Source organism: Melospiza melodia, chromosome 3 (genome assembly GCF_035770615.1).
Source record: "Melospiza melodia melodia isolate bMelMel2 chromosome 3, bMelMel2.pri, whole genome shotgun sequence".
Classification (NCBI taxonomy): domain Eukaryota; kingdom Metazoa; phylum Chordata; class Aves; order Passeriformes; family Passerellidae; genus Melospiza; species Melospiza melodia.
Genome location: NC_086196.1, coordinates 111,889,712 through 111,913,083, shown reverse-complemented (window position 1 = coordinate 111,913,083; position 23,372 = coordinate 111,889,712). Strand labels below are relative to the sequence as shown.

Sequence of the window (23,372 nt, the reverse complement as noted above, 5' to 3'; positions counted from 1 at the left end):
CTGTTGAAATCAGTACTTGGTGTTCCCTGACCTTACCCAGAAATGATAGAAGAGGAATGATGTGACATCTTCCAAATCTTGAGGTGGGAGGGGCGTCCTGTGCAATGCACACCAACACAATTCCCACATACACAAGATGTTAATCTTTGCTGGGAGCAAACTATGCAAAGTCAAGCAGTCTTAGACTGTGTGGCTCTAGATTGAGATGCAGAGGAGCACATGAAGCATTTTCAGTTTAAAAAAATAAGGGAACCTGGTCTTTAAATCCATTTCTGATTGAATTAAGTGGGATTGTTCTTGCCAAAATGAAATTTCCTGCAGAAACCTAAGGTGAGGTGATGCAAGTCAGGGTGGCTTTTGTGACTGCTGCTCTGATTCACTTGAGCTGTGGTTTTCAGCTCACTTGGTGCAGTTTGTGATTGCTTCCAACTAATCATCATCAGTAAGGGGACAGCCCTCTTTTGGCTCCTGTAGCTGAGGAGGGGATTTACCACTTGATTCAAAATGTTCCTGCTGTGGTGTCTTACTCTGTGTTTATTGTAGGTTTTTGGTGTCCACATGAACAAATGGAAACTGGATAAGAAGCTAGGGTGTGTGTGCCTTTCCCTTTATGGCATCTTCCTGTGTTTCTCCATCATGACAGAATTCAATGTTTTCACTTTTGTGAACTTGCCAATGTGCAGAGATCACTAACCCAGGTGGCAGACTGTCGGGAGGAGCTTCCTTTTTTCCTGTGCAATACAAGCCACGGCTGGATTTCCTGGATGCAGTGCACCTCCAAGTCGTGACCTATATCCTGTTCACTGTTCATAGGACCCGTGGCCCCGTCTAGGTTTGCCCTCTCCCTGGCCCCCACAGCCTGGAACAGTCCTTCATCCATGTGAAGAGCTTTTTTCTCAACATCCATGTGATTTCCTTGCTCAGTTTTTGAACAGTGTGACTGAGACTCAAGATGAACTGGCTGCTAACTGGCGTTAAGCCAGTCAAAACTGGTCTGCTACAATTCCTTCTTTTTTTAAGTTATTTGATGGAAGACTAATTAATTTATGACTTAAGACTATTGCTACAATGCAGGAGAGGGTACGTCGTATGGAGGCTGACTTTCAAGGAGAATAATTGTTTTTTTTTGGTTGTGGGGAGTGTTTTTTGTTTGTTTTTAGCTTTTAGTTTTGGGTTTGCAGGGTTTTTTTGTTTGTTTGGGGGTGGGGGTGTTGCTTTTTTTCTTTTTTTTTTTTTTACTTGCCAGAGATCAACGTCCTCTCTTGCATCTTCTCCTCCTGAGTGCTGGGTCTCCTGTAACAATCCAAAGGCCACAGGGCAGTGTAAAATGGAAATGCAATTCAAGGTACTCAGCATAAGAATGGATAAAAGAAGATTGTCAAGGAACAAAACTGATGACTTTTTACTACAAATAATTAACCTTGTACAGGTTTGTTAAAGAATGCAAGCTAAATGTGGATTCAAAGGGTAAACACTGCTACCATTTTACTATGAATGTTGGAGTTTTATTACTAGGGTGTTTGTTATTTCCAAGCAATAGTTTGATCTCCAGCCCAGAAGGGCTACCAAGGAGGTGGCCTGGTTTTTAATGGTCTGTACATGGAAATGGAAGGTCAGAACTTTCTCTGCTTCATCAGATTTCTTGTTTTGGGGGGGGATTCAATAGTTCATGTCTTACTTGTTCTGAGAAGGACATAAGTACATGTGAAAACTTTTCTAAATGAGTTACAGACACTGGTTTCTTTAAGAGGAAAGAGGCATATTTTGCACAGACATAGTTACTGAAGTCATAATTTGCCATTCTTTAAAGAATACACTGGACCTGGCCAGATATTTTTCGTCTTAAGCAGCTGAACTTATCTGATAACAGATCATGTGGATTCATCACCTCTCCCTTTTGGGAGGGAGGAAGACACAGACAGAGATGGCACATTTTAAAATGTGGAATATCTTCATTGCAGACTCGCTCACAGATCTTAAGTTATTGTGAAAGTTTAGCTATTCATTGTTCCAATATCCCTGCTAGATTTTGTATAATTCTGTATTAATATGCAGGCAGATTCCACCCCTAAGAAACACCATCACTGCTTCATTTGTATGTATTGATACTGTGCGTTCCTGCCACTTGTATTTACTTTGAGCACTGATCACTTCTGATCCTCTTGTATATGTTCTGCTATGAAATGTATTAAGAGACTACCAGCTAGGTGAATGTTTTTGTCTATGGTACAAACAGTGGCAAATAATAGTAAAGGTACAGCAAACCCTACAGAACAGAAAGAAAGGAAAAAACCTGAAACACCAAACCCTAAACTATAGCAGGAAAAGAAAGCGCTCCAGTTTAAAAGAAAAAAGAAGAGAGCCACGTTGTGTTCACAGATGAAAAGCCAATTTTTTTTTTTCATTTGCACTTTTGGAATTGATTTTTTCCGATCTGATTTTCTTTGGGCAAAATGTTGTAAATGAAAATATTTACACCCTGTGGTTTCCCTTCAGCTGAGCAGCTGGTTTTCTTTGTTTGTTACACCAAACACGGGGAGGCACTGGCAGCTCTTGCACTGTGTGTGGCAGCGAAGTCCTGTGGAAAAAACCATGTCCCACTGGGAGCAGCATGTGCTGGTGGATCCCTGGCAAGAAGAAGAAGAAAGGGTCCAGGGACAGACAGCAGAGAGAGTGAATGACATGCCTGCTTTGCCAGTTTCCATCCTGGAAAGCAATTGTGTTGCTGCTTGTTGAGCTCTGCAGCTGAGGTTTGAGCAGCCTTCTCATACCTGTGCCCACGGGACATCCCCTTGTGTTAGCAAGCCCACTGTACCTTCCTGTTGTTGGGTTTTTGTTTCTTTTGTTGTTGTTGTTAATGAGATGAATAATAATAATAGCAACCACTAAAATGCCTAAAATACTTCTGTAAATCAAATGATGTTTGCAACAATGTGGCACACGTGTCACTAAAGCCACCCCACAAACACGCAGCTTCACTTCATAGTGAGTTGCTCCTAAGCAGAGTGTGTCCTTGCTGATAAGGGGAAGGAATAAAAGAAGTTTCATATCAGGGCCTATTATTTCTTCTATTTTGAATATTTGTACTGCTGCTCCAATGGAGCCAGTTGGATCTATTTCTGCGAAATAGCCATTACCTATCCCATGGCACAAAAACTACACGTGTATTTCTTAGGAACTTTTCCTACTGGTGTGCGTTAAATACTGTAGCAATTGTAGTTTTGTGTTGTGTGTAAAACCTGAAATACCTTGCTTTGATACTTGTGTGTGTTGCCAGAATGTTCTGCAAGCAGCTTGTTCTAAGCAGGAGCAAAAGGTACTTTGAACTGCTGTTACCTGTGCCGTAGATGGCTCGATAAGCACGTCCTAAAGCGATGCTTTCTGATAGATGTGCTGATGATTTGCATCAAAGTCATCAGGTCCAGGCCTGCTTTGGAACAGAGCAGACCAACTGAGTGTGCCAGGAGAGAGAACACCTCTCATTCTTGTTAGCTCAGTCACAGCCTGTGACTAGAAGAGCATAAAACTGGCAATTTTTGGCATCCTTCCTGTACGCTGCCTCCAAAAGTGGCATGGACAGTTCTCTTCCAATGCAGGGCATACTCAGAGCTTTACTGGGCCTTGCAGAGGACTGAGTCTCCCAGGAGTTCTCTCCTCCCAGGGGGTTCTCTCTGCCCTCCCGAGGTCAGGCTCTGGAGGACAGCCAGTGCCTGGCTGAGTGTCCCCGTGGGAGGCTCTGCTTTGCCCATGGCCGCGAGCCGTCAGCGCATGCAGGGCTCAGGAGCCAGCCAGGCTGGCACAGCCACTGGGGCTGCAAAGAGGGAGCTGAGGGGCTCTGAGGCTCAGGGTTGGGGGCTGCAGGGAGCCACCAGGGAAGCTGGGTTGTGTTGGGTATTTTGAGCATGACTGTGATTCATTTGCAGTTTTCATCTTCTGAAAGCAAGGGTCACCTTCACGTCCGAGGCTGCTCTGGTTCTTGGACCAGGCAACTGTTTTTGTTTCCATTCCTAGCAATTTCAGATGATCTTCAGTGAGTATTTCAAAGGGAGATTAAAGAGCCTTTTTCTCCGTGGAGAGGCTTCACTGCAGTTCTTACTTTGACTTAAATATGTGACCCTTGGCTGGCTTCAGATCTGCTTGACATGGATGGCCTTCCTTTGACAGTGGTTCAAAGGCAGAATGACAGGAGAGGGTATGATAAGAGATGGTCTTAAGACATGCTGGGAAAACTGCTTTTGTCCCTACCAAAGGTGAACTTTTTACTTGCCTTTTTTCTCCTCCCCTCTTTTTGTTTTTAAATTTTAATTTGCATGTGCTACGCTTTTTAATAGACTTTTTCTGTGATAGGAACACCAATATGAAATGTGTGCATGGGAGATTTTAATTTGCATAATTTTTTGGTTTTGCTGTGATGCCACTTGCATGCTTAGTTTCCAGATTTCTGTCCTCAGCTGTGCCACTGAAATCAGTTGATTAACTTTGGATTTGTGATGGTTGTGCTTGTGGAGAACAAGGTGCAGGACTGGCTTTTTTCCTTGACAAAACAAATCAGGTAGAACGGCAGTCATGCTTAGGAAAAACAACATTCGAGGCAGGTGGAGTAACCTGAAGGTAACTTTTAATACCCCTCTGTCAGAACAGGGATTTTTATGTCTTTTCCAATTGATACTTGTGAGATAAAATGTACATTTAGTATTGTTGAATAACTTTTTAGAAAACCATAGCTTTCTGCTGACTGACAAGTATTTCTTATATTAAGATTTTTGGAAACCCTAATCCTTTCAATTAAAGTTCACAGAGATGCAACAGTGTGAGGTTTGTCACTTTCAAAGTTACACCACTGGAGCTTTAAACTTGTTTAAAAATATATTTTAAAAATCAATCTCAGTGGACCATGCTTACCTGAATTTAATTCTGCCTTGTGCTTTCAAAGTTTTGCTTGATCAGCAGCCACTGCAAGTTAGTCTAAAAGAGACTTAAATCCTGGCAAAAATGTCCCTTTTAGACTGGTACAACTTCAACTGAATCAGTTTAAAGCCATGGTTTTAAGGAAAGTAGTGGAAGTTTGAATATTTGAAAGACCTCAGCCACTTCAGATTTAAGGAGCTGCAGAGTCTGGGTGTGCTGAATGGATGTTCCCAGCAGAATGCAGGGCTTAGGTTCAGGAAGGGATTGTTCAGTATTCAGGGACTTGAGTGAAATCTGACCTTTGTGAAATCAGGGGCAGAACCCCTGTGACTGTTGTAGGGTCAGTGCTGTGTTTGTAGCAGAGTCCTGGAAGGGATGAGGACACTGCATATTTTTGGGTGAGTGGCCTTTTTATTTTCTTACCTGAATAGATAAATGACTATTAATTAATAAGACCAAGCACCTTTAAGGGAATTTACATAAATACTCTGTTACCACTTAGTGGCCTCAAATCTGAAGCACAGTTCCAAAAAGCATCAACTTCTGCCCAAACTGCTTGCACTTGTCTGGCTGAATCTGCAGAATCAAGCTCTGGTGAGGATTTGATCCCTGCCTTTTGGAGAAGTTCACTTTATTCTGGTAAAGAAATAGGGTAAGGAATTGAAGTCTGTTTAGTTGTGCCCTGGGGATGTAAATTGGCAATGAAATGGATTATTTGCTGGCCTGAAACAGTCTGACATCTAGGCCAAGCTGTCCAAGTTTGGGTAGAAGCACCTAATTTCAGGAAGACCTCCAAAAAAAGCAGATTGTTTTAAGCAACACATTTTAAAATGTATTTATGTAGCAGAAATTATTTTATTGTGGTACTTTTTAGATAGGCTTCTGTTTTTCTAATAGACTTGCAGAACAAGTTTGAAACCCCCCACACCAGAAGAACCTGACAGAAATCTTGTCAGTGTAATCTGTCTCTGCCAGGTAGGATTTGAATGGTGCTAAAAGGCAACATGATAATTTTACAGCAGCAATTCAGCACAACATTTTTACTGCCAGCTGAGGAAAACCACACCACTGTATGCCTGCCCCTGCGAGGATGTTTGTAGCTGGTTACAGATCCTCTCCAGTGCTGAGCATTTGTAACTGAGATTTTCCATTGGTGTGCCCAAAATCTCTCCCAGGGGCAGATAAATCCCTGTACACCCAGCAGCCACCCACTTTGCTTCCTTATTTTATCTTGCTCCTTGTGTTGCCAGGATTCAGAATTTTGCTTTGACTTTCTCTGTATCCCTCTGGCCCACGTGCTGCTTTCTGTAACACAGAATTAATGCACTGGGCCAGCACAAATAGTGTGCAGGTTTTGATCCAGTAAGCTGGTGGGAGAAAATGCAAGGAGATCCTTGCTTGGCACACCAGCCTTTGAGCACCTGGCTCCAAACAGCACAAACTGCCTGCCTGGAAAGTGCCTGGAAAGTTCCACTGGGATAATCAGGCACTGCACAGGACATGGGAACACTTCTCACGTGTTTTCAGCGACCCCCTCAGGGGAATTCTGCACCCTGTGCAAAGACATGCGTTATACAATAAATATAATTGATCTAATTAAGGGATTTTAGATCTGACCTGGGCCTTTTACACTTTATGAAACCAGATTATACTATGGGAGTTTTACTGAGGGACTTGGTCACAAGTTTATATAATTCATTGTCAGGTTTTTAGTGGTTTTTTAAAAAATATATGGACATAGATTTGTATTCAAGCAAAATAAAATATTTATACATATATATGTATACACTTTATCTAGTAAAGTATTTGTGTGAACTGTTGTTAAATTGAAGCCCTGTGGTAACCAGCTATTTCTGCATAGGAATAAATTCTTACCATGGTAAGTGCTAAGATACTATAGGTGTATGAGTATTTAAGACAGTCTTACACATGCCTATTTATAAACTCAAGCAAAGTTTTGTATTTGTTTTAGCAAGGTATTGTGAGTGGTGCATGGCAGTTGCCATGCATCTGTGTAATACATCTGTGTACATTGAGTAATATTTCTAATTATTGTTAGTCATTTGAAATTCCAGTTCTATTGCTGAATATAAAGTCAGCTTTGAGGGAGAAAAAGAGCATGTGTGAGACATTGAGGAGGTCAGAAAGTTCTGTGCTGCAGTATTTGTGCATTTTATTTATTTATTTATCAAACACAGAGTGCTGAGCCCCTGGTTCAAGAAAACATTTCCACGTGCTGGCAGAAGATTTAGGAACCTAATTTTGGTCCCTTCCTAAAGCCAATGCCAGGTTTCCCTGGATCAGGGGCCAAGCAGACTGAGCTATTTAAAGCATCATTCTGTCCTTTTAAGTGGCCACAAAAAGGGGTGAGACCTTCTCAAATGGTTCTTGTAACTTTTATTAGTAGAGAAGCTGAGAAATGCTGAGAGATCCAAAGATGCTTCTGCAGGTGATGTAGAAATATGTAAATAGTAAATACTCCTTGCACTTTTAATACTTGTAATATCGCTGTCACGAGGTACCATTTGCAATAACCAAAATCCATATTTCATAATGTCTACCCGCAAGAAGACTTTTTTATTATTATATTTAGAGGTGGGGTTTTTTTGTTCCCCCTTTCTCATTAAGGAATTAATCTTCCTTTGACTTGTTTTCCCCAATTCTTTTCAACAGTAAGTGATTGGCTCTGGTTAAATGTGAAGATCCCCCTAGACCAGGTGTCATGTGCCAGCTAATGCTTGGGGGAAGCTGGCATTTATTGTCCCAGCTTTATGGCAGGGCTGTTCCCATTTACAGCAGGCAAGGACCTCCCACCTTGAAATCCTGCAGTAAAAATTGTCCCACCACCCACAAACACAGCTCTCCCCTGTTTCCACCACACTGGTTTGGTTTCAGGGGGTCAGCAGATCTCCAGTGTAGAGAATCTGTCACATCATCACTATCAGGGGGGATACAGTAGGGTTTCCTGGGGGAACACACATCAGCAACAATGGAATCCTTTTACAGATGTAAAAGGACTTTACAATGTATTCAAGGGGACTTTATTTTGCCATCTTTTAAAGACATGGGGCAATTTTAGATCAGGAAAGAAAAAAAATGGAAGATAAAGCCTGATTGTACAAAGTACAGCCTCAGTCTTTCATGAAGGTTTGTGATAATGTTTTTAATAATGTTTATGCAAGTTTTGCATAGAGTGAGCTCCTATATTCTGTCAAGCACAGAGCTCAGCTGAGTTTTTCATCCTTGGTTCTCAGAAACAACCTTTTCCTCTTGTGTTTCTCACTGCAGTCAGGACCTCTGAGCATAACATGCATTTCTGTATCATGGAACTGCCTTGTAAAATTGCTTATAGGTGAAGTGAGCAAGCACAGAGATTGAACCACAACAGGTTTTTGAAAGAAGCCAAAGCAAGCGTGTTTGTTTAGTAATTTCGTTCTGATTTTGTTTAATGGATGCCAGGAGCAAAGGACACACTGGGAATCTGTAATCATGCAGCACCAGTGGAGAGAAAGTGCAGGCGAAAATAGTATGGCACCACAAAAATTTGTCTGTAATTCAGTTTCACAGGGGTCACATTTACCTGAAGATTTTCCTGGATGCTACTTGATCTTTGTAACCCTTGGTCTTTGGTCAGGAAAGATGAGAAGTACTCTGTCCCTTTTGAGGGAGAAGGTAGAGAGATGCCTTACCCAATATCTCCAACTCTTCCCCTGGCTGCATGGATGGGCCAATCACAGTCTGTGCACCTGAGAGTTCTCTGGTGTGCAGTGAAGATTTAGGGGTGAATTTTAGTTAGCATTCCCTTGAGGAGCAGTGTGATTGACTTCATTGTCCCCCCTGGTAAAGCTGGGAGTTCCCTACTGTGCAGGCAGTGTTGTGTGAGGTTACTGATGGAATGTTGCCTTCATCCTTGCATCCAATCTTTGCTTTCAGGACAGATACGCTACTCAGAAGATGTTTGTAACAGTTTGGGGGATTTGTTTGGGTATTTTTTTAATTCTTTTGCTGTCTGTCAAAGTCCTGTGCAATATGAAGCCTCCTGGCAAGGTCTGGCCATGGCTTGGGTGTTCCTCTTGCTGGTGCATTCATCAGAGCCCCAGCCATTGGGACATGTGGGAGGGTGGGAGTGCCACTTCTGGGTGTGTGACAAGTGGAAGGGGCACTTCTGCCGAGCACTCAGCACAGGCCTGGCACTGGGAGTTGAGACTCAGGTAAATCAGGATTCCAGAGAACACAAAGGTGAGCAGACAGACCTGTTAACCCTCTAGTATGCTGTGCAACTTTTAGCCCCTTCCAGTGTTTTTTCCAAGCCAAACCCAAGCTGATGTGTGTACACGGGTGCCAAGCCAAAGGCAGCCAAGCTCAGCAGCCACAGTGAGCCTGGCATCACCAAGGCATGTGGGGACAGCCCCAGGGCCAGCACTGCATCCTGGGCAGGGGGGAGGATGATGTTTAAATCCTTTCAGGGCCCAGCAGTCATCTGTTCAAGATCTGATAATTTCACAGCGCTATAATTGAAAATTTGGGTTTATTCTGAAGTTTGTTGCTGAAGTCTTAGGCTGCTGAACGTGATCCCTGCTGTGGCTTGTTCTAAACCAGAGGGCTGAGAGTATCTCTGAATTGTGGGCATGGAGAGGTCTCTGCTTTGTGATACAGTCACAGCATCCAAGCTGCAGGGAGCACAGCAATAAAAGTGACTGATAGGAGCACTTTCTGTTTGACTGGGGATCAAATGACACTGTCTGGGTCCCTTACCTCTGGGCAATTCTGTGATGCTTCTAATCATAAGGAAGAAAATGTAGGTGGAACTCAGTGCAAATGTACATATATAATGTATGTTCATTTACAACCAGCAGAAAGCAAAACAAGCAGTGGTTTCTAGTAATATAATTCTACTCAAAATAGCTTTCTATTAAGTCAGCTTGAAAGTGTTAAAATGGTGGAGCCACAGACAAAACATTTGTTACCTTTTGAAATTAGTTGCAATGGTTTTGTCATACTTGTACAAGTGTTATAAGGTCAGCCTTTCTGTATGTTTTACAACTTAATCTAGAGTAGTCTTCTATGCATAGCTGTTCCACTTGCCTGTGTAAGTTACAAATCTAACAGAAATGAAAGCATGCATTTTTCTCTGTTTGCTGGTAACCTATGAAATTAGAAACTTGTATTTCTGTGTTTTTAATGTGTTATACTATAAACAAAATTCACAGCACTATTGTCTATGGAATATCAAAAAGTTTTATCAGAATGAATTACTTTAAATGTTTTGTCAATTGATTTAATAATGTGTCAGACATCTACACTAAGACAATATAACGTTTATCAATAAAAATATCCTCTCTTTGTACTAACTTAACATTTCAGGGTGTGCTTGGACATAGGACTAGAGCACCCCTTTGGGTTCCGATCCCAATGATTTGTTAATTTTTGGCTTAATTTTGAGAGTACTTCATACCCCTTTTTGACCTGAGCACTGGATTAGGGAGTGAAGGAAGAAGAAAAGAGAGTTTTTATTCTTTGGATTACCTGTGGCACTGAATGTGTGTTTGCTGTAAAGGTGTGTGCCCCACAGCAGCTCCTTTAGAAGTCATCCAGTACGTGCTTCAGCTAAATTCAGTTTCATCATTTCCTGAGGAATCCAGAGTAACCTGAAGGAAAGGTTTGAGATCCTGCCATGTAGCTGGGTCTGGCTGCCTCACCTGAACCACCTTTACTTGAGTCTGTGTAACATCTGCTGACAAAAGGATCTGATCCTTCTGAAGTACACTCCATGTCTCCAAGAAGCAGTGCTGTGTCTCAGGCAGGTTATTTGCACATCCACAGCTCATTGCAGGTGCAGAAGAGTCCTGCAGTGCAGGAAAGGCACATGTGCTGATCCTACACTCCACGAGTGCAGGGGTGAGGTGCAGCTTTTGATGTTAATGCAGAAAATGGCTTTGATGAGTGCCAGCCCAGCGGTTGTCTTGAAAATATTTTCCACTGGTGTGATTGTTTGATTTCCATCTCTGTGTGCTTGCAACCCAAAGCATATGTTGGAATCCATACAGATGCTCCATCTCTCTAGGTATTTCCCCATTACTGGTTTTCTGGTTCAAGGATAATCTTGTTTCTTGTCACAATTTGGTGCAGCTCCAGTTGGCTGTTGGTCTCTGAAGATGCTCTCACTCCCTGCCCCATGCCATGGTGATATGACAAATGTGCATCTTGCTGGTTCTGCCTTGCATGCTTCACTTCAGAAAATTTTTATGTAGCTTACAGCCTGGAAAGTTAGAAATTGGTTTTCAGAGATCAGGCAAGTATATGAATTTCTAACCGCTTCCATTAAAATTAGGAAAATTAGAGTGTGAAGGCAAGCCATCATTGCTTTCAATGGAGTAGATATGGATAAACATGTATTCATATTTATGTATTCACTTCTGCTTCTTTAGAAGCTGTTCCTGTGTTGCCTTTACAGTTATTCTTCAACCATCCCAAACCCTGACTAAGCAAAGATGTGAATTCTTAGTGCAGAACAACAAAAAAACAAAAAAAAAGAAGCATCAGAGCAAAAGTACAAACTGGTTAAAAGAAAACTAACACTCCTCTCCCACATGACTACCTTAAATATGCAAAACTAGAGCACAAATCTGGGGGGTTTTCCCCTTTGGAGCTCACTCCTAGCTTGCTTTACAGAGGCTTGACTTGTGTCTTTGCCACCCCAGCAGTTATTTGCTTTGAAATAATACTTGCAGAGGTAAGAGGTCTGTTCTCTGTAAATTGCAGATAAAAATCTCCCTCCAGGCTCTGCCCACTTGATTTTCACCTGTTTATTCCAACAGAAAGAGTGCGTGCCTGCTGGGCAGGTCGTGGGGCTGCTTGGCACCCCAAAGCAATGGGGTTTTACACTGCAGGAGGGCTGGGGCATATCCATGCAGCCCTGTGCACACCTCCCAGCTCCAGGTGAGACTTCCTACCTGCCTGAGGCTTCTCCCCACCTTTGCACAGGCATGCCAGGACATGGACATCCTAGACATGCTAACCACACCCTGGAAAACAAGGGCTTTAGCTGTTAGAGCTTTTAGTGCCAAAATCAGATTGTTCTGCTGCCTAAAGCTGGGCAGCCTGTGGGTTGCTGCTGGCTGCACAGCTCCTGGAAGTGCAGCTGGAAGTGCAGCTCTCAGTCCCTGGTGCTGGAGATGGATGCACAGGGGTGCTCCCAGCACACTGTGCTGGCTGGGAAGCTGAAGCAGAGGAAACATGTGGCCATGCCTTGGGGAGAGCAGTGTGGGGACACTGGGACTTGGAGTGAGCTGCAGGTATGTTGGGTTTGTGTGGTTTCCCTCCCTGCTCATCCCTCTGGGCACAGCTGAGCTCCTGCCCACTTCCCGTCCAGCTGCCTCCAGCAGGCTGCAGCATTCAGAGAGGAGGAGGAGGAGGGTGATCTTCAGCCTCAGACTGTGGGGAACAAACAGCACTCTCTTTACAGTGCCAAGCAAGTCGCTAGAGAAGAGTAGCACAGAATAAACAAAAACAATTGAATGCCACAGCCTGGAGAGAGCAGGTGCAGTGAAACTACTTCAAACTGTGCACACTGGAAGATTTTACAAGTGAGCATTTTAAAAACAACCAGGGAAAAGAAAAAGTGGAATAATTAATATATCAGCTGCAGTGCAAATGTCTCAAACAAGTAACATTTTAAAAAGAGAACTCTGCTTTGTGTGTGAACTCAAATCAACACTTGTACTGCCTGAAATCCTTTTGTGCTGACTGCAGGGAGAGATTGGATTTTAGGAGTGTATTTTCTAATGTTGCAGAGCAATGCCATCTAGGGCATAGAGCCTTGAAGTAGCCAACAGGAATGCTATCCATCCCTAGTGACAGAGCTTCCTGGATTGAATATTTAGAACTGGTTCATCACATCTGCATTTGGCCTGTTGAAATGTGCTCATTTTCAATATCTGTTTCCAGTTTTCTGGACTATGCTCAGTTGTCAGATATTAGTGGATTGTCTTGTCTCAACTGGAACATAATGAATTTCTGGATATACCTTATTTCCTCCTTAAATCCTCTTGTTAGCTTTCATCTGTGCAGCTCAGCAGGGATTACTGATGGTCTCTAATCTTCAGCTACTCGAGGAATCCACCATGGCTGTGATTAGAGCCACAGTACACTTGGGCAGCAGATTAAAATATTAAACCTAACAGGCCAGATCTTGTCAAACTTACTCAAAGCTGTTTACTGTGTTGCTGAGGCTGTACTGTTCAAACCAAGCTGCCTCTAGAGTGCTGAACACAGCCCAAGAACCTGGCCTGTCCTCACTCCTGGCTGATGCAGCTCTCTCCAGGCTGAAGGTGAAGTGCCAAATACCAGGTAACAATCTGCTGGGTTTTGTCAACTAATGATTAATGAACTTGGACTCATGGGTAGTACATTTTAGGTACCATCTCTTCTTCTTGCTTCCTGCCATTTGAATTCATGCTGCTTGGCCTTTCTAGGGAATGGTAGCAATATTTAGTGGCACTTTAGACAAGTACTGTTTGTCTCTGCAATGGGTTTTGTTCTGTATACACAAATTTGCTCCCCATAAGAGACAAGCAAGTGCTTTAGCTCACAAACCAGTCTCAGGACATTCTTCAAACTCCCAAGGCTGCACAGCAGGTTCTAGACCAGCCAGCTCCTGCCTGCATCTGTGGGAGTTACATTTGCAGCTGATGATCCTCAAGTTACTGGTTGGGTATGACTTTGTTGTTTTTACAAGCAGCTCCAAACCAAAGGCAAAATACTTGGCTTCAATTTGAAAGCATACTGGGAAATGTTAGTATTTTCACCAATAAACACAAGAGCTTTCAATGCAGCTGCAGGAATTCTTTCCCCTCCCCTGGAATAGTGGCATTCCTGTTGCCATCTGAGCATAGAGGAGGCCTGATTCTCCTCCAGGTTTGTAGTGGTCTGGTTTGGCTGCCAAGAGATAATAAAGCAAAAGCCTGCTGCTGCCTTGGAGTGCCCACAGACAATGCTGTTCTAAGTCTGGGGAAGGATTAGATATTAACAGTATTAATTAAGAAGCATAAAGTACACTAGTAATTAAATTTTTGTAGGGTCTAGTTAAACAGTGCACTGTCAAAACATGATGCTGAAGGGAGAGATAATTGGTTCATCACAGTTCCCCCTAATGATCTGTTGTCCCATAAATTGTATGGTGTATGGCACTCCTCACTGTAACTGGAGATCTAGAGCACAGATGAGTTTATTTAGAAAACAATTCTAAAGCCAGGCTAAAACCACTGTCTTTTTCCCTCTTCAGTGTAAAGATAAAAGCATGAATCACAACCATTACTTTCCTGCAAGTTAAGACAGCTGTGAGAGAAATACTGGAAGTGTCAGCCTGGTTTTTTTGAAGGTGATGAGAGCATGCTGGTTTTTGCCAGGACTCCATCCACCACACTGAAGGCAGAGGCTGGTTACTCAGTAGCTGGTACTTCCAAATCAGCTCAAGGTGCTGTGCTTCAGTGGTGGGTCAGAGATAGAATCAGGGATGCTGAACTGGGGTGCACTGAGGAAGTCCTGACCCAAACACAGGTCTACCACTGCTTCTCTCCTACCCACACCATAAAAAAAAGATACATGTTCATCAGTGGGATCAAAACATGGCTCAGATCATTCCCAAGTCCCTGAGGATTATTCACAGCTAGTGTCTGGCAGTCATCATCTCCCTTGACAGAGGGCTCATCACTGCTGCCATGTTACTTTGGTTTGGATTATAGAGAAAGGAATGGCTTTTGGCAGATACACAGCTGCAATGAGCTTTCACTGGCAGCTGGAGGCTCATTATTGCACCTCCCTTCTTGCTCCCTGAGCTGGTGAGGTTGCTGGTGAGGACATGGATCAGATGCCATGGCCCTCACCTCTTCCTTTCACAGTGCTCAGAGATGTGTGTGGTGTTTCTGTGCTGCTCTGACTCTGCAGGGGCTTTCTGAGAAACTTGGGCTTCTCCTGCACACCTTCTCTGGGAACTGAGATGTCCAAGTGTTTGCACATCCCTGTATTATAAGTATACATCGTGTTTGAATACTGTTGTCAAAAAAATCTTGAAATTAAAAGGGAGGGAAAGTAAAAAAGTAAGTGCTGCTGAGCTGGAAATACAGTTATGCAGCTTTTCCACTTTTTCATTTCTTGGCTGGTCAGGAAGTGTAGCTGTGGTCATCTCTCTCATCAGAACCCCACCATGGAGATCTGTATTGATGTGAGGGAGTGTTGGAAAGCTGTTGGCCAGATCTACCTTCATGGGACAAGGCTGAGAGAAGGGGAAGAGGTGGAACAAGGAGAGATTCTGCCTCGCTGTACATTGTGGGGCAACAGAACAGAGCACAGAACAACTCAAGGTCCCAATACTAGCCTAGCTACAAAATCTAGGCTTGCAGAAAAACTAGTTGGCTCAGTTCTGTGGGGTTTTGTTCACTTGTTGGTTAGTGGGGTTTTTTGGTGGCTTTTTTTCTTTGTATGTGTGTAATTATGTTCCCTTTGATATGTTCACAGCGTATGACAAAGTAATCAGGAAAACTAAACAGAACATCTCAGTCTGTTTTGCTCCTAAGCAGTTTTTGCTGTGCCTTCTTCATGCAGTTTGATTCCCATCTCCCTCCTCTGTTGCTATAAGAACAGCTGAGAGCAAATCAGAACAAGAAATCCAGCTTGAAGCCGAAAGTATAATACACATAATGCTGCCAAGGGCCAGATTTGGAATGCACTGAAGTAATGACTATCACATGCTGTGAAATGAAACACACATCATGTTTTCAGGTGAGAAAAGGTCACTCTGAAGTCATTGGTGGACATGACCTAGTTGTGGAGGCTGGGGTGGATGCGCCTCCATGGCTGGGGGATGGCACAGCTGTTCCTGTGGTGTTCAGCTCACAGGACAGAGATCCCAGCGACTGCTCTGTCTTTTCCTGGGCTGTGGTTTCTCTTCTCACTCCCACAGAGCTCACAGCAGTGTGACAGGCATCTAGGGCAGGAGCCAGAGCAAGAGGAAAGTGTCTGATGCAGGAATCTTGGCTGCCATGAGAGAAGCTAGCCAAAGGAATTAACAGTTTCTGCTCCTTGTTGCAGCTGCCACTGTGTGACAATAGATAAGCAAGTCTGTGTTCCGTCCCTGTGGCATCTTCTCAGGACACTGGAGATCCATCCTGGTAACACACTTTTCCTTTGAATTTGGGACATGATTTTTACAGCTGAAGTACATACTGCCCTGTCCCAGTCAACCCCAAATTCCATAGGAAAGCTTCCCTCACCTCTCCATGGTTTATGACACAGCAGAGCAGCAGCTTGGGGAAGGCTGGATGCCAGTCTTGTCCGGGCTAGTCAGGTGCTCAGGGCCATCCCACCTTAAATCCTTCTACCTACAAATTGGTCTCTGACCCACTCCTGTATGATGGGAAATACAGCCCAGCTGTTCAGGGCTTGGAAAAAAAAAAAAAAAAAAAAAAAACAACAAAAAAACAAACCCTGCTGTCCTGCAGGCTTTCTGTATGCACAGGAAACCATGCCAAGCCCATCTCACAACTGGATTGAGGGGAAGGGTCTCAGAGATAAATAAGAAACACAAGCCATGAAACTTCACACTAAATCTCAGATTCATCAAAGGCAGAGGCTTTTCCAGTGAATTTTTTTCCAGGCCTTAGAGCTCAGTTCTGCTCCAGTTTGGCGAGGCTGGCTATGTCCTAACCTGCTTCTTGTTTACTGCATTTTCTGCTCTCGTTTTCCTCTGTGGCTGGCAGTTCACCTCAAATGGTTGGTGGGGAGAGGGGAGCAGCAGTGTCTCCCCTTCTCTCTGTAAAAGTGTAGCCAAGGGCTCTGATGGCTCTACCAAACCAGATACTACAAAGCTGGACTTCAGTGTTCTAGGCTCCTGAATAAACACCAGCAGCTCCCTATTGAACTGAAAAGCCAGTCACAATATAGTTAGTAATAAGTGCATTTTAATGTCCCAGTTCTGTGTGGTGTTCATGCAGGTGGAGCCATTGCCAGTGACCTTGCAGAAGTCACCCCTGCTGCCCCAACTGCTCCAGCTCATGCCAGAGTTCACGTCTCTCTCAAAACTCAGCTGTAAATTGCATGGAGGCTGCAGCAACAGGAGCTGCTCAGCGGGGCCAACCACAGCCTGAAGATAAATGGGAGCTTTCATGGAAGTCATGGATTAATATAAAAATCACCCTCTTGGACATGAGACAGCATTCCTTTGTCCTGCCTCCTCAAAACTAGGTAAGCATCTACCTTTCATTTTAATGGTCTCGATTTTGGAATTGTTTATGCCCCCTTTAAGCAGATTTTGCCACTGTGGTGTGTCTATGATTGTGTATGAACATGTTTGTAACCAGGCTTAACACGGCAGCTGCTCCTCACTGTGGTCACTGCATTCTTAATGGGCACTGCTGGCAGCTGCCAGAATGGAAGGGAAATGTTGCTCTCATTGTTTTGTTATTGAGATAACTTGCACTGAAAGGCAGCCTGGAACGAGCTGTGGAAAATACACAGCCTAATAGCATCGAAGCTGCGAATAATCTTAACCAGTTTCTTCGGTCCAAATCAGAGAACTGCGCCCATCGCACGGGTCCTGGTGACTTGGAGACATCTGAGGCCATCCTGCCCCACGAGCTCCGTGCCCAGGCTGTCCCCGGTGCCCTGAGGGGCTGTGCCTGGAGCATCCCAGGTGCCCTGAGGGGGCTCTGCCCTGCCCGGCTTTGTGCCTGGACTGTTCCCGGTGCCCTGAGGGGCTCTGCCCTGCCCGGCTCCGTGCCCGGGCTGTCCCCGGTGCCCTGAGGGGCTCTGCCCTGCCCGGCTCCGTGCCCGGGCTGTCCCCGGTACCCTGAGGGGGCTCTGCCCGGCCCGGCTCCGTGCCCGGGCTGTCCCCGGTGCCCTGAGGGGCTCTGCCCGGCCCGGCTCCGTGCCCGGGCTGTCCCCGGTACGCTGAGGGGGCTCTGCCCGGCCCGGCGGGGCGGAGCGCGTTGCGGGAGCGGCGCATGCGCAGGAGCCGGGCCCGGGGCGGCGGAGCGGCGGCGCAGAGCCGGCCCATCCCCGCGCCTCCGCCCGGCCCGGCCGGCCGGGGCGGCTCCGACTGCGCTGGCCGGCGCTGCCGCCGACGCGCGGGAGGCGAGGTGAGGCGAACCGAGGTAAGGAAAGGGCGCCGGGACGTGCGGGGGTCGCGGCCGTCCGTGCTGTTGGCGGAGCCCGATCGAAACCGCCCCCGCGAAAGCGCCGCGAAAGCGGGAGGGCCGGGCCCAGCCGAGCGCCGGCAGCCGCGGGTGCCGCGGGGCAGCGTTGTCCTCGCCTTGCTCTCACCAGGCTCTGCCCCTTTCCTAGCCAAGGGTGGCCGGGTCGGGCCGGTCCCGGGGCTGGGCACCTTGCTTGTGTCCGTCCCGCCGCCTCCCTGTCCCCGCGGGTGTCCCGGGCTCGGTGCGGTGCGGTCCCGCGATGCGATCCCGCGGTGCGGTCCCGGCCCTGGCAGCGCCCGCCGTGGGCAGGAGTCCGGCCCCTGCTCCACGAGGAGTCCTCAGTGCGGGCATCTGAAACGTGCGCTCCTGAAACGCAGGAATGCGGCGTGTGTCTGGCTGCGTCCTCTTCTGAAGTGTTTCCTTGTAAATATTGCGTCAAAAGTTTGTTTTAGATCGCGCAGGTGTGGTTTGGTAGATGCAGAAAAGCAGACGGTGTGTTATCCTCTGTGAGCTCTTCTCCCCATCTTTTCAGGCTGCTCTCTTCTCATTTGTTTTATTTGCTGATTTCCCGAAGTGTAACTCTTCGTGGTATTTAATGAATGATTCCTATTAAATAAGGAAGGTCTTTATGTGCCTTTGCCAGCCCAGCTGAGTTGATGAGGAGCGAGCAGAGCAGAATTTCCACCAGGTATTTCCATGACGGCAGATGCCCCCGGGGATGAGCAGGACAGTGCTGGCCGGAGCCCTTTCTCTCTCCCTTTCTCAGAGGATAGCTTGGGGTTACAGGTGAGGAACTGGTTGGGTGAGTGGAGTTGTGGTACCTGAAGAGGTGTGTGCTTGCTGGGTGAGGGCTGGAGGGCTCATGGGGCAGTGCTTGGAGAGGCAAGGGTTCCACAGCCATGACTCTGCTGCTCCACAGCAGCTCTGTGTTCAATTCAGCCGTGTCTGCACCGGTTCCATGAGTAATTCTGTGTTTTGTTGTGGTAAAAGTATGCCAGTATAGCCATGCAACCAAGCCCTTGGCTTTCCTCGGGCTAGATCTATATTAAGGTTCATTAGCTTCAGATCTGTTTAGCTCCAAAAATACCAGTTTATTCCTTGGGGCTTGACTAATTGGATCAGCAAGAGGAAGTGGAATGAGGCTGTGCTGGCCAGGGGTCTGTTGGCTGCCCTTGCTGCTGGCACAGCTGGATGCAGTGGCTTGGGGGGGTTCTTGTGAGTGAGCTGTGGTGGATCACTCTGTCACTCCCAGTGTCTCTCACTGCACCTCTAGGAAGGTAGTTCTGGTGTCTGTCTGTGTGAAGCTCTGCTCCAGTGTCCCCTCCTCCTCCCAGCCTTGCTGAGGCATTTGGTGAGTGGGCAGCTGGACAGGACCAGGAGGGGTGGCTCCTGTTGCTCTTGCTGTAGAAGAGGATTGGCTCTTCTACTTAACCATTGGGGCATTTTTGAGGTGTTTTTAAAGTTAGTTCAAGCACTGGCTACTGAGAGACTGAATGATCAGTAGGGTGACTGAATTTTTTTCAGAAGGGAACCTGTTGCCTTGAAAAGAAAAGAACAGCACTGTTACTATAGCAGTTAAAGAGCTGCTGTTATTTATGAGAATAACGTGGGGTAATTCATCTCCCATCAGTAGGGGATTGATGGAGTACTGTATCAAGTAGATATGGACTCAGGTCTTAACATCTCACTAAATCACAGCCACAGATTGTTTCTAGGATCACTAAGAGACTGTATCAGGAGGAGAAAGGAGATAAACAGCAAAATCGTGCTCTTACCTTGCAGACATGGTGACTTCAAACATCGGTGGAGCAGCTCCCAGGAAACTGTTCTGTGGTCAAATGTATTGCAGGCTCTGTGGTTGTGTAGCTCCTGCCTGTGGCTGTAATAAATATTTGGCATACCATACAGATCTCAAGAGTAAGAGGTTTAAGAGTAAGGGAGTAAGAGGCTTTACCTACCTCTAATGTGCAACTGGAGATTTCTCAAGATGTGTATCAAAAAAACCCTCTAACATTCCTCAGTGAGGAGTTGCTGTGGAGACAATGCTAGGAAGGGTCAAGCATGCCAGTTACCTTTTTTTTGTTTGAGTCGCCATCCAGTCAGTAATGCCTGTCAGGAGAGGGGTTGGAAGTGTGGCTGAATATTCAGTACCCTGTGTTACACTGAATCCCTGTGTAGCCAAACACAGAGCTGTTTTAGTATGAATTGGATGGATATGAGGCTCTAGTTTTTTAATACTTCAGAACACTGTAAATAAATTCCTCCTGACACATTAAATGCTACATCAGTGCACTTAATGCAATGCAGTTATCCTGTGTCTTCTCATGGAGCAGCTTCAAAGGAGATCACGGATGCTTCTTGCCATTTATGGTGCTTGTGATGCAGAGAAGGACTACAGTGGACATTACTGGTACTGATACTCTACCACCTGCAGCCAGCCAGTGCTGAGGTGCTCTGGTTCACCTTACCATAAGTTTTCAGGAGTCCTGAGCACTTGCAGGTGGAGCAGGACAAGGAGGAAGAGCTGTCAGGGACATGGAATTTTCTTTGTCCCAGCTGCTGTGAGCCATGACATGGTTTGTTTGTGGAAGGGCAGCTGCTGCTGCTGCTCTGCATTCTTGGCTGTGGAGTCTGAAGTGTGTGCATGGTCTGATCCTGCTTTTGGTCTGAGCCCTGTGTGATCCTTACCTGGCAGGTGCTGTAACCCAGCCTGTGTTAATTTGGCTTCAGGGACCTTTTTGTAGGTATACCAAGGCAAAGACATACAGAAGATTTTCTGCCTCCTTGTTCTAGAAGGCTGCTGCAGAAATGGAAGGTGGTGAAGGACCTGTAGGCACACCACAGCTGTCCATGGCTGCCTCCACACTGGGCATTCTGCCCCAAAAAGCATCCCCTGATGATGTGACTGGTGAGACAGAGGCAGAGGTTTGTGGGGTGCAGCAGCGCAGGTCCTTTTGTCATTTGCGTGTTGTGCTGCTGGGAGAAGTGTGGGTAAAGTGCACTCTGTGCTCTGTGCCCAAGAGTCTCTGCATGGAAGTGTTGGTAGCTGCCTCTTTCAGCTGCCTAAAGTTTTCAGGCAAAACAAAAAGCATGATAGTGTAGCATAGCATTCCCAGGTTCTCTCAGGCTTGTGAAGTCCATTCTTTATGAGGATCATTCTTTAGTTAAAGGAGGGTTCTCCTCTGCTGACTGTGTGTTTTATCCTTTATTGACTTCAGGGGGGTTGCTTCTGAATTTGTGCTGTTGTGAATGCTGAATGAACCCCAAGAGCTTGGCTTTATCCATGTAACTTTTACTTGCCTTATGTAGATTTTATAAGACTCCATACATAGAACACATCGTTTACTTTTTAAAGTAAAATTGAAAAATTTGCTGGATGTCTAAAGCCATGTTTCTGCCTTGAGATGAGCAGAGAGAAGCTACACATAACAGAACAGAAATTGTGGAGCTGCAGTCTTGTTCTGTCATTAGGTTCATTCTGGTTTTTTGGAAGTTTTGATCTAAACAATTAGCTCAGTTGAAAATTGTTGTGTGTTAATGCTGTACTGTTTCCTTTGGAGCTGGTGAGGATTCTGCCATCAGCATAAATATGGGAGAGGAGTGTGAAGATCTCACCATGATAGAGTGAAAATAACAAAAGGAAGTTCCTGGAGTCCTACCAGTCCTCTGGCAGGAATAACAGTATTTTGTGGTATGTAATTGTCATTATACTGTTTGGAATCAGTGCAGCCATTTGTGTTGGGTGTTGTGTGAGAGTACAGGTAATGATGCTGCACCAGGGAGGGTTCTGGTCTGTGAACACTGTGTATAATGTGAGGGTAGGGTGAGAAAATGACATTTTTCCTCCTGATCTTGGAACAGGGTTTTCAATACAGCCTTGTAAATGAATATTCTTGGAAGATGTCTTATCTATAACTTGTCTTTGAAGAGTAAAAGCCCTGCTTTGCACATAAGCAGGTGTTGAGTCTTGAAGAGTCTGAAAGCACTGGATCGTTTTGTATGGTATTCAGAAACAAAAGAGCAAATCTTTTGCTGCAAATTGCTGTTGCTCCTTTACAACTGGCAGAGCACTGCAGACTGACTCTGGTGAGAGATGTTAAGTCACTTCCCCAAGCTCAGGTATACATACTTAGATGCACACACAACTCTTTTCTGAGGGACTTTTCTCAAAAAAACTCCCCCAAAATTATTCTTTTTCCTCACTCCACCAGCTCCAGAATGTGAATGTCATCTGGCCAGATGCCCAGAACTAAATACAGTGCTCTAAACAAGGTCTCACAAGTGGTTTGCACAGGAAAAGAAAGAGACCACAATAGCCAGATACTTTTTTGACTTTTAAATGATTCTTTTGCCCTTTTTTTTTTTAATCAAAAATGATGGTTTTGGCTTCTATTTTGTATTTGCTAAATAGAAATCTGTGCTTTCCAGGAATTAACTCCAGAGCTCCTCAGTGCTGACTTTGTTGAAACATTCATGTTTGCAACATGAAAATAACCCAGAACCTTACTGGTTTTGCTTTCATGCTTGGTGTGTGTTGCGTATGCTGACATTCCCTTCTTAACTTGACTGTGGATGTGTAGCCTTGTCTTCCTCTAAATCTAAATCTTTTGTTTAGTATTTTCTCCTAAAGGATGATGATTTTTGAGCACATACCAAAAATCATGGCATTTGAGTCTTTAGATGCATTTGAGAGTGAATGTGGCAAGGTGCTGTTGTGTACTCCAGCTTTGTGAGCCTTGTTTTAATTTTAACTCAGGAATTTAAAAAGGCCTGGGGATGCCTGCTGCCAGTTTTGGATCTGGCTTATGTGGGAATCTGCTCACTGTCTTTTGGAAAGAAGTTAAGTTTTTTAACTGATTTTTTTTTTTTAAATGCAGCCACAAACCAAAACCATAACCTTCAGAAAGATAAACATGCATCCTCGTGCCAGCTGGGGCCTTGGCAGGCTTTATGCTGCATAACTTGCTGAGACTGTAATTTTTTTTCAAAAAGCAGTTAGATATTGGCAGCTATGAAATGTCAGCCCCCAGTAAATGTTGTAATAAGCTATTTTAGCTACAGCTGGAGATTTAAAAAAAGAATGATTTACTCACAGCATTCTTGGTAGTTAATGCAAGAATAAAAATCAGACTTTGGACACACTGAATAGCTTAGGAGAAGGAAGTAAGGTTTTTGTGGTGTGTTTGCTAAGGGCCACAACTGTCTGGATGCATGACTAGGAACCTTTAGGGTGCTCTAGGTTATTTAACCTGTGCCACAGCATATCCCTAATTT

At 45.0% G+C, this 23,372-nt stretch overlaps 2 protein-coding genes across 7 annotated transcripts in view; both read left to right on the top strand.

The window, feature by feature from the left end:
- Positions 1–10,264, top strand: part of SLC24A3 (solute carrier family 24 member 3) — a 109,072-nt gene extending 98,808 nt beyond the window's left edge. For both annotated transcript variants that reach the window (XM_063152673.1, XM_063152672.1), the window contains exon 17: positions 544–10,264. In XM_063152673.1, coding sequence (XP_063008743.1) covers positions 544–693 — 150 coding nt within the window. In that variant the 3' untranslated portion in view covers positions 694–10,264. The remainder of the gene's footprint in view (positions 1–543) is intronic.
- A 6,634-nt stretch (positions 10,265–16,898) lies between these two features.
- RIN2 (Ras and Rab interactor 2) overlaps positions 16,899–23,372 on the top strand; it is a 61,644-nt gene continuing 55,170 nt past the window's right edge. Inside the window, exons 1-2 of one of the 5 annotated variants that reach the window (XM_063152665.1) lie at positions 16,899–17,148; positions 18,742–18,884. In XM_063152665.1, the coding sequence (XP_063008735.1) occupies positions 18,795–18,884 (90 nt within the window). In that variant the 5' untranslated portion in view covers positions 16,899–17,148; positions 18,742–18,794. Of the gene's footprint in view, positions 17,149–17,980; positions 18,057–18,741; positions 18,885–21,658; positions 21,790–23,372 lie in introns of those variants that run through there. The other 4 variants (XM_063152666.1, XM_063152669.1, XM_063152668.1 and 1 more) reach the window with 4 other exon arrangements.